The sequence below is a fragment of the Corvus hawaiiensis genome, chromosome 19, assembly GCF_020740725.1.
Source record: "Corvus hawaiiensis isolate bCorHaw1 chromosome 19, bCorHaw1.pri.cur, whole genome shotgun sequence".
Classification (NCBI taxonomy): domain Eukaryota; kingdom Metazoa; phylum Chordata; class Aves; order Passeriformes; family Corvidae; genus Corvus; species Corvus hawaiiensis.
The window spans coordinates 9443977-9458288 of record NC_063231.1 but is presented as its reverse complement, the minus strand read 5'-3'; the positions used below and the strand labels follow the sequence as shown (position 1 = coordinate 9458288).

At 41.1% G+C, this 14312-nt stretch overlaps 1 protein-coding gene across 4 annotated transcripts in view; it reads left to right on the top strand.

Annotated features, from left to right (window-relative positions):
- The window catches only part of OGFOD3 (2-oxoglutarate and iron dependent oxygenase domain containing 3), a 43682-nt gene that overhangs the window by 4371 nt on the left and 24999 nt on the right, over positions 1-14312 (top strand). For all 4 annotated transcript variants that reach the window (XR_007207504.1, XM_048323402.1, XM_048323401.1 and 1 more), the window contains exons 3-7: positions 965-1040; positions 1658-1700; positions 8393-8457; positions 9029-9085; positions 13320-13473. Coding sequence is in view for 3 of the 4 variants with exons in the window: in XM_048323402.1 (XP_048179359.1) it covers positions 965-1040; positions 1658-1700; positions 8393-8457; positions 9029-9085; positions 13320-13473 (395 nt within the window). In the remaining variant the exon portion in view is untranslated. The remainder of the gene's footprint in view (positions 1-964; positions 1041-1657; positions 1701-8392; positions 8458-9028; positions 9086-13319; positions 13474-14312) is intronic.

Genomic DNA, 14312 nt, shown 5'->3' with positions numbered 1-14312 from the left:
TTCTGTTTGTTGGAGTTTTTTTCTCCATTTGGGAAAACTTACACTGTTGCCTTCAGAACACCTCCTGCTTCCAGTACTCTTTGCCAGTTCTCTGTCAGAGACCCCAGACATGGAACAATTGTCTGAGGGTAACCCTGTAGTTTTGCCAAGCCTGGACTCTCCAGCACCAGCCTTTCCAAAGGATAAGAGCTGTGCTGATATTTGCAGCTGGAAAAGGAACAAATCTCTTCTGAAATCAGAAAACTTTGCAGAGTGTTGTAGAAAGGAAGCTCTCAATAGCCAGGTTTGTCCTGGAGTATTGAATTTCTCCTTTGAGTTTACTCCTTCCTAATTCTTCTCTACTTAACATCAGGTTTCCCTTGGAAATTCGTACAAAATTCCTGGCAAAACTTCTCCTATCAGCCTGGTCATTGTTATTAGTTGCTTTTGATCAGAGCAGACTGATGCTTTTGTCTTCCATGGGTGAATTGATTGATTTCTTTCCAGGAGTTTTGTGTTCTGATGAACAAATAATCCTTGAAGTGCCACTTAGTTCAGCAGCACTGAATGCTTTGGCAGGTGTCAGAAAACACACTCAGCCCATCTCTCCTGTGGCTTTACATCTGTATATGGATTGTCCCCAGAAAAGTGCCAAATCTAACATCCCAAGGTCTCTGGTGGCTCAGAACTGGTCTTATTTCTTCTTCTTGCCTGAAGATTGTTGTAACCAGACTTATAAGAACTTTCATATATTCTTCACCTGGAACTCTTGCTGCTGACTTGTTACTCCCAGGAGCTTTTAAAATTTAATGTTAGATTTCTTAGCAATGAATTTTAGGAGAGCTTTTTTACCTTGCATATCCAAGCCGTGTGCTTCAAGAGTGACTTCAAGAGAGACTTTTGTGCAAAGTCTCATTTAAAAAGCTGCCCTTCAGGTGGTTGAAGTGGTTTCAATGGGTTCTTCTTCTTCCTCTTTGTGTTGCAGGGTGCACTCCTAGGAAGTGTGGAAGAGGTGTGACCGATGCTGTAATCACAAGGGAAGAAGCTGAAAGAATTCGTAGGTAATTTTTCTTTTAGCTCAAACTTTTAAAAGCACTGACTTCAATGACATTGTGCCAGTCTGAGGTGTAGGATGGGTGGAGCAGGATGGGTTAGACTGGTTAAAACAATGGAATTTTTGTTATTAAAGCCATTTTCCATTTTTACTGTAATGGGGGCAGTTCTTTCACACAGAATCTTCCTGTCTCTGAGGGGTGTGAACACTTCACAGAAAGAAAGGAAAATTAATTAAATAAGTTTTAAAGGACTTTCACTTGGCCTCCATTTGGCCTGTAAAAGCAGAACAAAACAATGTAAGCTTTATTGCAGCTATGTCTCTGTCTGGGTAATCACCAGCTGCAGCTGACCCTGTAGTCCTCTGTGAAGGGACTGTTTTCAGGGTCTTTTTGGGATTTGTGGAAGGGAGCTGCAAGCTCAGAAATGTTCTGCAATACAAATACTTTATTTTCATGACAGGCTGTAAGGGTTTCTAAGAAATGGGAGCTTCTGTTAACTCAGTGGGCTTATATCTGATGCATCAAGTACTACTTACTGAGGAGTTAGGTGTTGTAAATAAGGACATTAAAGGACAAAGTAATCAGACTTCAGTTCTCATCTGAGCTTATTGTTTTGCCTGCAGAATAGCAGAGAGGGGACTGTCCTTGGGAGGATCTGATGGAGGGGTGAGCAGTGTCCTTTTACTTTCTACATTCTTTTACTGCCAAGGCGAGATTATAAATGCATTTTTTTGGGGCTGAGGTGAGGAGATGGAGATTTTTTCCTTCCATTCAGACTTGGAAAAAAATTGGTTTGGAGAGTTATTTCCCATTAATAATACGTCTGCTAGCAGTGTAACTCCTGACTTCTGCAATACAGTTGCCGTTTCCTTGTATTTATTTATTTATTTCTAGCACCTCTCTTGAACTGATTTTGTCTTCATCTGTGTTATAAATGTACTGTGATGTTGGCTTTTTGCGTGTTCCATCATTGTTATGAATGGATTGTGATGTTGGCTTTTTTCATGTTCCTTAATGTGAGAAAAGCTTTGCCTGGGTTCTGTAATGTAATGCTGTAGAATGGCTGTAGTTCGGGTGCTCAGTTTGGGAAGGGTCTTCACATTCCTGGAAAATCTTATCAGAAGAAAAGAACCCGAAACCAGATGGAATGGAGCCAAGGAAAAAGATAAGACTGATAAGATGATACTCAGCAACTCCAAAGGATTAATGAATGATGCATGATGGTGATGAATACAAAATAAGCGACGTACTTTTAAAGCCGATCTTTTGGATGTAGAGTTGTGCCTTTGGCTCTCTGCCCAAGCACCCGGCTGTACCGCCCTTTTTGCTGTTGTCTCCTAATTGTCCCTTTTATTAAACTTTCCTTCAGATTTTACTAAGAGCGAACCTCGTTTTTCACAATCTGGAAACAGTTGCTGTAGCAGAACTGCAAAAGTTTGACTTCTGAAAGTAAATTACAGTGTTTCACAGCATTATGTAAAGATTGGTTTTGTGTTGTGACAAAAAACCCATGTAATTTCTTAAGGAGACCTTGGAATAATACTCTTTAAATTGAAAGAATCCCACTTCTCTTTAACAAGCGCATTTATTTTAATTTATTTATTTTAATCTTTGTGCTCAGAATGTTTTTGTGTGTGGACGGGAACTGTTTCTTGAGTATTTGTAAACACAGCCACTTCTTTAGGCCTCTGCTGAATTAGGGCATGTATTAGCAAAAAAAAGGAGAAGGGTTTCAGTGGAAAAAAATAAGACTATATTGTCCTTGTGATTGCTGAGAAAGATCTGCAAAAAATACAAACTGGGGAACTGAAGCAGTGCTGCCCATCCTAAACAATGTGTTTAAAAAATTTAGCATTCTGTGTTCAGTTCTGTTGGGAACCTTTGGATTTTTTTCAGTTCTGTGGTTGCATTGCTGTGCCTGTTGGGACCCCCACTGTGGCTCCTGGGGCTGCCACGTGGGTTTCCTCTCCTCTGCTTTTGGGACTAGGTGTGATTTTTCATTGCTCTCCCACAAAGAGGGATTAGAATGGCAAGGTGGAACACTCAGAGCTTGGATCTGGAGCACAGAAAGGTGTTGTCCAGCTGGGGGTCAGGAACTGGGGAAACTGAGGCAGAGAAAGCTGGGAAGAGATGAGAGGGGGAGGTAAACACTGCTCAAAGCCCAGAGCTGGGCAGGGGTGCTGAGCTGGCTTAGTTGGACAACAAGCCAGAGTGACAGACAAATATAAATCCATCGTCTCTGTTATTTTGGAAGCTTCATTGTGCCTTTTTTTTTAAGGGGAGGAAAATGAGGGAAAGATGATTCTCTCTCTGCAATAAAATAAATCTGTTAAAAATCTAATGTCCATGGAGAGGTCTGGGCTCTGAGCCAAGCCTTCTCACATGTCTCATCATCTGTAAATGTGAGGAAGTTTTTGTGTGCTCTTAATCCTTGGGGAAAGGTTCAGGAAGAAAGTGTAATGTTGTATTGAGCACTTACCCAAAATAATGGATAAAAACGGAAAGATGTTAGAAACAAGAGCTGACCAGTGTTGCTGGGAAACTGTAGAGTCATAGAATGGATCATAGAATGGTTTGGGTTGGAAGGGACCTTGAAGATCATCCAGTCCCACCCCCTGCCATGGCAGGGACACCTTCCACTCTCCCAGGTTGTTCCAAGCCCTGTCCAGCCTGGCCTTGGACACTTCCAGGGATGGGGCAGCCACAGCTCCTCTGGGCAATCTGTACCAGGGCCTCCCCACCACCACAAGGAAGAATCACATTCAGGAGAAGCCTTTAAATACACTCTCCTTACCTCGTTTCTTTTATACCTCTGTCTCTTGTGCTGCCATTTTCCTCTTCCTTTCCTCATGTGCCAGCCCATATTCCCGGTGTCACGGAGCAAATCTTTTCTTGGCAGTGCTGTCCTGGCTCTCAGATACCGTTGGATCCTGCTGCCTGTGTGCTGATGGGCTTTAGGTGAAACTGTCTGTCTTCATTTGAGCCTTTCATCTTTTCCAGTCTCTTACCCACAGAGCATACAGAATGTTTCAAGCCTTAGTTCATCCAGCTATGTTTGTATGCTCCCAAGCTTCCAGCCACTTGGAGTAGGTCTGGCTTGTTGCTTTAAATGTCTTTAGAGTGTTTGGATAATTCTGTCCAATTATGTCTGCTGTAAGACTAATTTTTCCTTTAAAATACCTCAAACTTACTGTTTAATTATTTTTAATTCTTTCTTTAGCCACTTTGTTCTTTCTGCTATTCCAAATAAAACTTCTGCAGGTTTCTATTGTGGTGCAGACTGCATTTTCATTGCCTGGGGTTTTCCTCTTAACCCCTTTGTAAGCAACATGTCTGGGGTTTTTGTTTTTTGGTTTTTTTTTTTTTTGCCTGTCATAGTTGTTATGTTTTGAATTCTCAGAAGTGGATTTGTATCTGTGTGTCTAGATATAACTTATTGATTTAGAGGTCAAAACTTGCGATTTGTGACTTTGTCAGTTCTGTCCTCCCTTTGTTTGCTGCCCTTTCCTGGAGTACTGGAACATAGCACCAAAACTTGTTTCCCATTCCATCTTTTTATGTTGAGAAAGTCTTGACAAACATCTGAATTATTGAAGCTTCCCGGGGGTCACACTCGAATTGTCACGCTGAGCTTTCTTATCTTCCTTTCTAACTTTTCCTGGCTTTATATTTATTTATGCAGACACACAGAGAGTGAAGCTAGAGGGGCCATGGTAATCTTCTGGTCTATCTTTCAGCAGAATCCAAACAGGAATATCTTCTCCACCAGCAAGCTGCTTTCCCTTGTACATCTGTCTCTGTAAAGTCATTTTATACTCTGTTTGTTATTCACAGAGTGGGAATTGCATTAGTTGTCTTGATGTTTGCCTCAGCTTAGGTTTTTTCTTCTTCATGTAGATGACATTTCCCTTCTCAACCTTCTATGATTTTATAATTCTTCCCTCCTTAATATTTTCCTGCATGTCACCCCTGCTTGTGTGAACACTTCAGTCCTGACTCATTCACTCAGGTGTTGTAGGAGCTGCCGTCATAGCAGCCCTCTGGTGTAAATGAGACAACTCATTTACTATCAGACCTATTGGCATTTATTTCAAAGCCCCAGAAAAGAAATCCCTTGGTGAGCCAGTCAGCTGCAGTCTGTGTCCTGCCTTCCAGCAGAACTGGCAGGAATAGGCACCCAGACCTCCCTTTGCAGGGGAAAATTAAAACTGTTTAGTCACTGGGAGAAGCAAACAAACTGTGATGCCAAACAAGGGGTTCTGGTGTGGGCCCTCCAGCCCAGTGGCTCTGCAGACTTACCCCTTGTTCTGCTTTCAGCCCTCTCAGCCAAAATCTGAAGTCCTCAAAATGCTGCCAGCTCTGCCTTTTCCAGGGAGGACATCAAGCCTGTGCAGAATGCTCATCCTATCTCACACCTCTAGTGCAGGCTGCAGAGTTTTCTTCCTTCCTAATTAGCCTCCTGATAGTGCATAGGAAACAAGTATCAGGGGTGAAAGATGCGCTTGGCAGCATCTTTCACCTTCCTTCCAGCTCTGTGTTGGTGTGATTATCTTGGCTGATAAGATAAGGAAGCTGGAGAGGAACTGGTTGTGTCCAGTCTGTATCTGGTTTAAATTCGTGCTGGACTCTGTAGCCAAATACTGCATTTAACTTCCCCAGCAGTAACCTGAACCTCCCCCAGGCTGGCTGAGTGTAACTCAGACTGGTTACACTGGTGTCTCCTCCTTAATCAGTGTAATTGGAAAAGGCATTTCCCTAAGACCAGAACCCTTGTCTGCCTGCTCGTGCTTCCAGGAGGGAAGGGTGTTTGAAGGTAGGATTGTTCTGAAGAGTGTGTGCAAGGCTACCTGCAGTGACACCACCTTTGCTGTGCCCATGTAGAGCCTCCATTCTTGTCCCTCAGCTGGAGCATGTGAGCATTCCCACAGGAGCAGTGGGGCAGGGTTTGGAAGCTCCAGCTCCTCTAAAGACAAGTAGAAATAAGGGGTTTTTTTCATTTTTCTCCTTTGGGGAGTGTGTCTGCTGCTTTCTTTCAAAGAATCACATAAAACCTTTTACAGGCTGGAGGAACTGGTGGGGATGTGAACAGGTATTTAATGGTTGGCAATCCTTTCTAGTGAGGAACAAAGGCAGGGCCTGTCAGGCTTTCCAAGATGGGAAAATTGATCCTTTTTGCCATGTGCTGAGAGGTGCTGGGTACTTGCATATTCGTTTTGAATTCTTTTAGCAGTAAGAGGGTAGAGAATATGGGACTAACAGGTCCAAAAGAACATATGTTTGTACTTTTTATTTTTTTAAGGAGGTTCTGTTTCACTTCTATAGAGAGTTCTGTAAATCAAGATACGGGGGTAATTCTGTCAAACAGTCTGTCAGAAATAGGGGTGGGTGTGTGTTTGCCATCTTTAGACAAACCTTGTAGACCTTTCAGCCTGGGAACACTGTCCTGAACTGCACACTGGCCCTTGATCAGAGAGGGGGACTTGAAGTAACCAAGATTTGTTCTCAGTGTCAGAAATGATGCTGAAAAGATTTAATATTCTGAAGTGACGGAGGCCAAAATAGATGTGTTCAGGTTTCTTTCCTAGGTGGCTGTTAGGCAAAGAGCTCTGTGCTCATGTATAAGCAAATCCCTGTCTTGGCATGCAATTGTTTTCCCCTGTCTGAAACAACCCTGGAGAATGTCCTTTCTTTTTCAGATTCCCTCTTCAGCCTTTATCTGGCTTTTCTAGGCTTTGTATTGTAGCTATTGCCTTCTCAGCTATGGAGTAATTATAATTCTTGGGGGTGTCTTTTATTGATTCATTTTGTTATTTTGGCTCTTCCTAACTTTATCATCTGGAGCTTGGGGAGTGAGAAGAAATATGTAAGTTTGAGAAGCATGTGGGAAGAGTTAGAAAGGCAATTTGTTTTTAAATTCAATTCATCTTCTCAGCTGTGTTGTGCTACTTCTTATAATCTACTTTAATATGGTCAAAAACATACTTTTGAAGCTACACAGGAGCAGTTTTACTTCTAGTTGTGGGTTAGATTTTTGTACAGAACCAGAATCCAGTAAATGTAAGTATTTTGCTTCTGAAGCTTGAGTAAAGCTTAATACAAGAGTTGTTCTTGCATGAGTGTGAGATTACTTGTTTTCTTAACAGTTCTCTGAAGCTTTTGGAGAACTTTGGGAATGGCAAATCTGAAAAGCTCATGCTGTGTCCACTTGAATAACTTATTACTTTGTGTATTTTTTCAAAGGTTATTTGAGTAGGTTTATTTAAAAAAGGTTGTTATTATCTCTTGTAATGCTCAGAGCAATTGAGGCTGCAGAGATTTTCTGAGGGACTGTTCTGAGCGTGTTCCTCTGTCACCAGTGTTAATTACTGCTGGGATTTTGTTAGAATAATGTGAATGGTCTGTGGTGCATCAAAACAATGCCAAATTCTGAGATGAGTGCCCAGATATTGTACATCAGAGATGTCATTACTTCAGTGCCAGTCAGGCACTGTTGCTATTTGATATTTCCAGTGTAAAAGACAAAAAGACTTCTATCAGACAGTTACATTTTTAAATACTTTTGAACTGATACAAAACAAACATGTATTTTGTGGACAGCAGGGGACATACAAAAGGGGACTTTATTCAATTTAGAGAAATATTTTAGAGTCCTGTGAGGTAGCTCTCTATTCTGGCAAGTGTGAATTCTAATCTTTGCAGCTTGTTGGGAGCTCAGCAGAAGAGTTTGGCTTGAATTGGATGAAGAAATGGATTGAATTTTCATATGTGAAAACTTTCCACTGTGTGGTTTTCTTTTACAGCAGCTTAGAAATTGAGGAAAAGAAAGTTTGGCTCGAGTAAGCCTTAGAATTCTAATTGTTCTTTTAAACAGACCTTTTTAATGTCTGTATTAAATATGAGAAGTATACAGGAACTCATGTGAAGGAGAAGTTTTAATAACAAATGCAGGGCAATATAAACCTTAGTGCTGCTACTTGAGCACTTCACAAGTATTGGAAAATGATTCATCGTTTTGTGGAAGGGAGATGCCTTCAGGAAGGGATCCTGGAGCAGTGTTTTACCCTGAGCCCATGGTGGGGAGACTCTGGCATTTCCCTGTCAGGTTTGAGTCTCAGGAACAGCAGTCCTATGGTTTTTTTTATAGTACCTCAATAATCTCTGCATCTCTTCAGGGATCTGAGGGAGGTTTGTAGTTGTAAAATAGATGTTATATTGTGAACCCAAAGGCTGGAAGCTACTATTTTTACTTGGGAGGCTGTGGAAAGTCAGAGCCAACTTTGGACAGTTATTAAAGGTCATAGTTGAGTAATGATAAAACCTTTTCATGCTCATTTTTCCTTCTTTGTTTCCTTTCCCAGGCATCAATTTTGGATTTGCACTCTGGAGCTCTTTCCCTGGGGAAGCATTTTGTTAATCTGTACAGGTAAAACGGGGCTGTGGTTTCCTGCCTCCTGTCATCCCTCCCCTTCCCTGCCCACTGCCTCTTCAGTGTCTCAAGCCCCCGGGCTGGGATTAATGATGAGAAACTCTGGAAGATGGTTGGATTCACCACACTTTATGTGACTTGTTAAAGAGCTTTTGTTGAACTGGGCACTTTGAAAGCTGCCATTATCTTTATTTTTATGTTCTTGCACCAGTAAATCAGTATTTTTTCGCAGTTATAGTTTAGTTTGTCAGCAGTGGAAGAAATCAAATAGCCTGAACCCTTAAAAACTTGAATCCATGTGCTTATTTCATGATGTGGGAGGGGATTTTTTTAATGCCTGAGGAATTCCATTACCAGTTGCAGCATTTCAATCCTTTAATCTTTTAACACTTGATCTTTTAGCATTGCTTTCGGACATCATGCTCAAAAGCTTTTTTTGTAGCATTTTTTTGTGTTGTGTTCTCACTTTCTGATTGTGGGTAAAGCAGGGTTGGGGATGAGAAGGTGTCTTGGTGTTGCTCAGTCTGATTCAGCAACTCCTCTTTTAGGCTGTTGTTTAATTTTTCAGGTACTTTGGGGACAAAATTCAGGACATCTTCACAGAAGAGGATTTTGCCTTATACCGGTAAAGATTTTCAATAACTGCTGAATGAACCACAAACCAGAACTTTTATGTCCTGGAGTGTTTTTGTAGAGTGCAGGTTGGGATTTGCATTCATACACTGGATTTTGCAGCTCAAAATAGTAATCTCTGAGAATTAGGATGAGGAAGAGAAGTAAAAGGACTTTTTGGTGACCAATAAACAACATCAGCTGCTTTGAGCTGCAGTTTTATGGTGTGAATGTACTCTGGGTGCTGGCAGCACCACAAATTTCCCTCCCAGCCAGCAAGGAGAGCTGCTGATCTGAGCTCTGGGGGATCTGCTGGACCATGAGAGCTGGGATGGAAAATCCTTCATCATTATCTCCTCTTTCACGTGTTATCCAAGGGGTTGTGTGAGATAATAGCCACAATTCTGGGCTATTACTGCATTAGGAGCTTGGGGTTTTTTGAGGCACAGTGTAGCAAAACATTAAACGTGGTAAAGCAGGAAGTGGAAGGACTTCGGATTAGTCATGTTCTGGCTGGAGAAGCAGCCAGAGGATGAAATAGCTCTGTAATGTAACAGCTCTGGCATCTGATGCTCTCAGCTTTCCTGCAGCCCTGCTCATACACCTAACAAACACAACAAACCTAACGAGTTCCATGTGGCTGCAAAGGTGTGTGGCCAAAGTTTAGGAACAAGCATTCTTTGTTGACTAGACACAATAATTCTTTAGTTAATGCATTTCAGTTGGTTTCTGGTAATTTGAAATGTCCCTGATTTGAACATTTTAACTCTTTTTTTTTTGGTCTTTTTTTTTTTCCTTGCCTGTGTGAAGGAATCTGACCTCCCTCTAGTGGTGGAAGGAATGTCAAGTAGCCAAATGGGTTTATTAGTTTATTAAAATAGTAATTAATTAATATAATCCTAAAACACTAATCACTTTAAGCTTATTTCTGTTTAACAGCTGTTTTTAGATGTCATTGTCTTTATAGATGAACTTCTTTAAAATGTTTTTACTTCTGATCCCAAAATTGCAAAGATTAGATGATTCCTTGATTATTATTGAACTTTGCATAAAGAAAATGTGTAATTTCTGTTTCACATGAACAGAAGCATTCAATTTTTCAATAATTTTATAAATTCATGCTGTGAGCTAAGACAGCTGCTAGGGAATATCAATATTCAGTTGGGATTTCATGCCAGTATAGGAGATGTTTCAGCCTGCTGGATATGAAGCTAATACAAAATATATTATTAAATGCTTCTGTTCCTATTAATGACAGTGCTTTAGCATGGACTGTAGTACTTTATGGCCTTAATGAATGGTTTTATGCTATTTTGGGGAGCACTTATCTTTGTTACTTTCCCTTACCTACCAAGGTCACTTTAAAAATACACTCTTGAGAGAAATAACTGAATGTAATTCATGTCTAAGTATTACTGATTGCAACAATAACGCAGCTGAGTACGCATCCTGAGCCAGGATTTCTAAACTGTCTCTGTCAAAATTATGTTGCTTCAGAATCAATTATGTTTTCTGGGTTGATATTTTAACCACCATCTGCCAAGCACATTACAGCAATCCCTCCTGTTTCACATAATAAATGAAATGTTTATTCAGAAGGGAGACCTTTAATCAGGATGCTTGCTGTAAGGGGTGACTTGAGAAGAAAACAGCACAATCAAAGATTTATTCCCAAAGCTTTACAGCTTATGAAGGCAGAGACATAGGAGGAGCAGAGGAAGAGCTGTTAATTTGCTTTCTCCCTGTGTCTGTTCTGTGTGTGATTGCTGTTAAAGCTCTCTGCCTGCAGGAGACCTTTGCTTTGTCAGCTCCCTGGGACAGTGCTGACAAGTGGCATCATCAGGAAGTTGTGTGGGATTGAGCTTTGAGTGTTCCCGTCACCGTGATTGGATCACACTTCGCAGTGGCTCCTCACTGCATTTTTTTGTTGTTGGTCTGGCAGAGCTTGTGTCTCACAGAAATTTCTCAGTGGCACTTTTAGCTGTCTGTGCTGCTGCTGCTACTTTGCAAGCTAGTGAGCTTCCTTTCTCTCAAGTTTTGTGTTCCTTGGACTTCCAGCTACTTCATTGGCTTTTTAAATTTAGAATTTAAAATTCTTCCTCATCACCTTAACTCCAAACCAGTAACTGTTTTACAGAATGTGGTGGTCATGTGCTCCTTTCAGGGCGTTCTGGTCTGTCTTTCCCTAAGTCTGGCATGAGCATTTTGATATTTTCCAGTGACTCAGTGCAAATGGACAAGGACTGCTGCAGACAGATGTGGCAGGAGGATTAATTTGTTACTGATACTCTTGACTGGATGCTGTACCTGGGCATTTATTGCCACTGCAGAGCTCTGTTAGTGGATCTGCTCAGAGCCAGGGTACACCTCAGCAGTCTGAATGAGACAAGAGTTGCTGTGCTTATGAAAACAAATGCTTATATTCTCCAGCATAAAGAAGTATTTCCTTTGTAGCCACAATACAGGAGAGCTGTCCAAACAGTTTTGAAGAGCCGGCAGGCCAGGATCAGTGAGGGAAGGCTCCAGCCTGAGGCTCCTGCTGCTTCTGGGTCATAGAGAAGTGGCTGAGGGATTAATATGGCTCTCCCAGTTTTGGGCTTATTCATTCCTTTCTTGATAGCACCTTCTAAGCTGAAATTTGGCTTATGTTGTCTCTTGATTTACACGTGAAGTACAATGTGTTTGTCCTTAAGTATTTTGCCAGTAGGCTGTGTTTGGAACAGCAGGGCAGGGAATGGAATGAAAAACTTGCGGTTATGATATTGATAAATGTTGAAATTGCATGGCCAGCAGAAAACAGGCTGTACAGATGAGTTTTTCTAGGCTAAAAAGTGACCTTATTCTACTTTTCAAACCAGCTGTGTGCTGTGTTTGGCATATTGAGAGGGCTTCGCATCAGTCTCAAAGAAGAGTGAGGCTTTAACAGAGCCTTATAAACACCAAACAGCAAACCTTAATAGAAAGCTTTTAAAACTGGGAAATGAATCAGGCTGAAAGAAGAGGGAGGTCTCCTTACAGAGCAGGACAACTGCTGGAGACTTTGTTATGTCAAGGCCTGACTCCTTGGGAGTAGATTTATTCCAGCTGGCTGATGCAAGGGCCAGGGAATCAGCTGCTTTGGTGTTTGTGGCTATGAATTCTTGAGCTGGCCTGTTCAAAGTGCTCCCTGCTCTCAATTCACAAAATGAGTAATTGCATTTAATGCTTTCTGGGAGCCTTTCCTGCAGTCCTGCTCCTTGGAAAAAGCAGACAGGAAGATCAGCATGGAGAGGAAGGACCTGTGGGTTCTCTCCTGGTGTCAGTTTTGCAGACTCCACCATTATGGTGTAGCTCTCAACTTGAAACCTCAGTTCATGCAGCCATGTAAATCCCTGAAAATCCCTCTAAATTCATGGAATGCTTTTGATATTTCACATGTAAAATAGCTTGAATTGACCCCTAAGAATGTGAAGTGAGACAGGTTAAAAAATCAAATCTGTGTCTGTTATTTCTGTTTCTCGGGAGGGACTAGGTGTGAACAGAATGAATATTTAGGATTTTTTAGTACTTGTGGATTTTAAGAGATGACTTTCACAGCCTGTAGACACACAGCACAGGTCTTGTTTTAGTTCTGTCATTTCTTTTTAGTCACTGTTTAAGTTCCCTAGAGAAATATGTGGGAAAAACTTTCTTGAAAGTTATGCTGAGGTTCAGTACTATCGAGTGGAGGAACGTAAGGGAAGATACAAAACTACAAATGTAATTGCATGCACAACTTCAGAAGTGTGTTTTCTCAGATTATCTTGTTTGTACACTGTAATTGTGAAAGACATCTTGCATTCATTTAAAAAAAGTCTGGCAATAATACCAATACATATGTTGACCAAGAAGCCTGAATTTCATGGTGCCAAGGGACTTCACCAGTTGGTTTAAAAGTAGTTGAAGGTTCTTCAGAGGCAATCCTTTTATGAAGGTACAACTTTACTTTTCCCCGCTTTGGATTAAAAATATCTATGTGAAGGACCTGAATGTTTTCAGCAGTTAACAAGCAGTGGGATAGGAGTGGAATTAGTCAGGAAAACAGACAGAAATTTTAAAACCTAAGCCACAGGAGACGTAGTTTCTTTTCTTTGATATTCTGAGAATTAAAAAAACCCAAAGCAACAAACCCCAAACAAAACCACTGAAGGGGTCTATTTATTTGTTTGTTTGTTTGTTTGTTTATGTGTCACTGACTGAGCACTGTGCTCTGTGTGTGTTCTTTGCAGGGATGTGAGACAGAGGATCCAGCAAAGGATTGCTCAGGTGTTTGGTATCAGCTCTTCTGCCATGTACCTGACTAAGCCAACGTTCTTCTCCAGAATGAACAGCACAGGAGCCAAGACAACACACGATGAGTACTGGCATCCACACGTTGACAAGGTGAGGAGGAGGCTGAGATGGGATGCAAACATCTCCTGTTACTATTATTAGATCACCTTGAAATCATTTGACATTAAACAATCCATCAAACAGGTTTGAAAACTGATGCTTCAGGGATGAACCTAATGGGAGATAAGTGAGTTTTAGAAACAGAGGCTCTTACACCCCATTTAATTTTATTTTCTCTAATTTAGTTTTGCTAGAATTAATAAATTGTGAGAATGACTACTCAGAAATCTCTTTTGTCAGAAGCATTGATTAAAATGACCTGAATTGCTCTTTTAGCCAGGTCTAGCAGGAGCTGTTTCACAGTGGTCAGGTGGTCACGGTTGTCATTGTTCTGAGCCTCTTGATAAAGGCTTAATATTTGTATTTGAGCTATATGTGAATTGAGGCTTTTTTATTGTGTGTGTTCCAATGGGGATGTGGTACCTGGTACCCTCTTTCAATAACTTGGTGTTCTGGTCCTTTTAGAATGGAAGTATTGTGACACCTTTCAACTGCACAAGTCTTCTCTGAAGGCTTATAGCTTAGTGCTTTGCATTTCTCCATGGACTTAAATGATCTGGTATTGAGTTTATTTCTGAATTTCACTGAGTTCAGACGTTTTGTGCAGAACAGCAGAGTGCAAACAAAGGAAGAATCAAAGAAAAAAAAACCCACAACAGAAAAACACCCCAAACAAGCCAAAAAAACCTCCACACTACAATACCCACATTTCATGCCTTCAGGATTTATAAATGAGTCACTCTGGAGTCATGGATTACCAAGATGAAACCAAATAAAATAATCCCAGCAAAATCCAAGTTATTCCTCAGGGCTCGAGTCTGTAAGTGGGC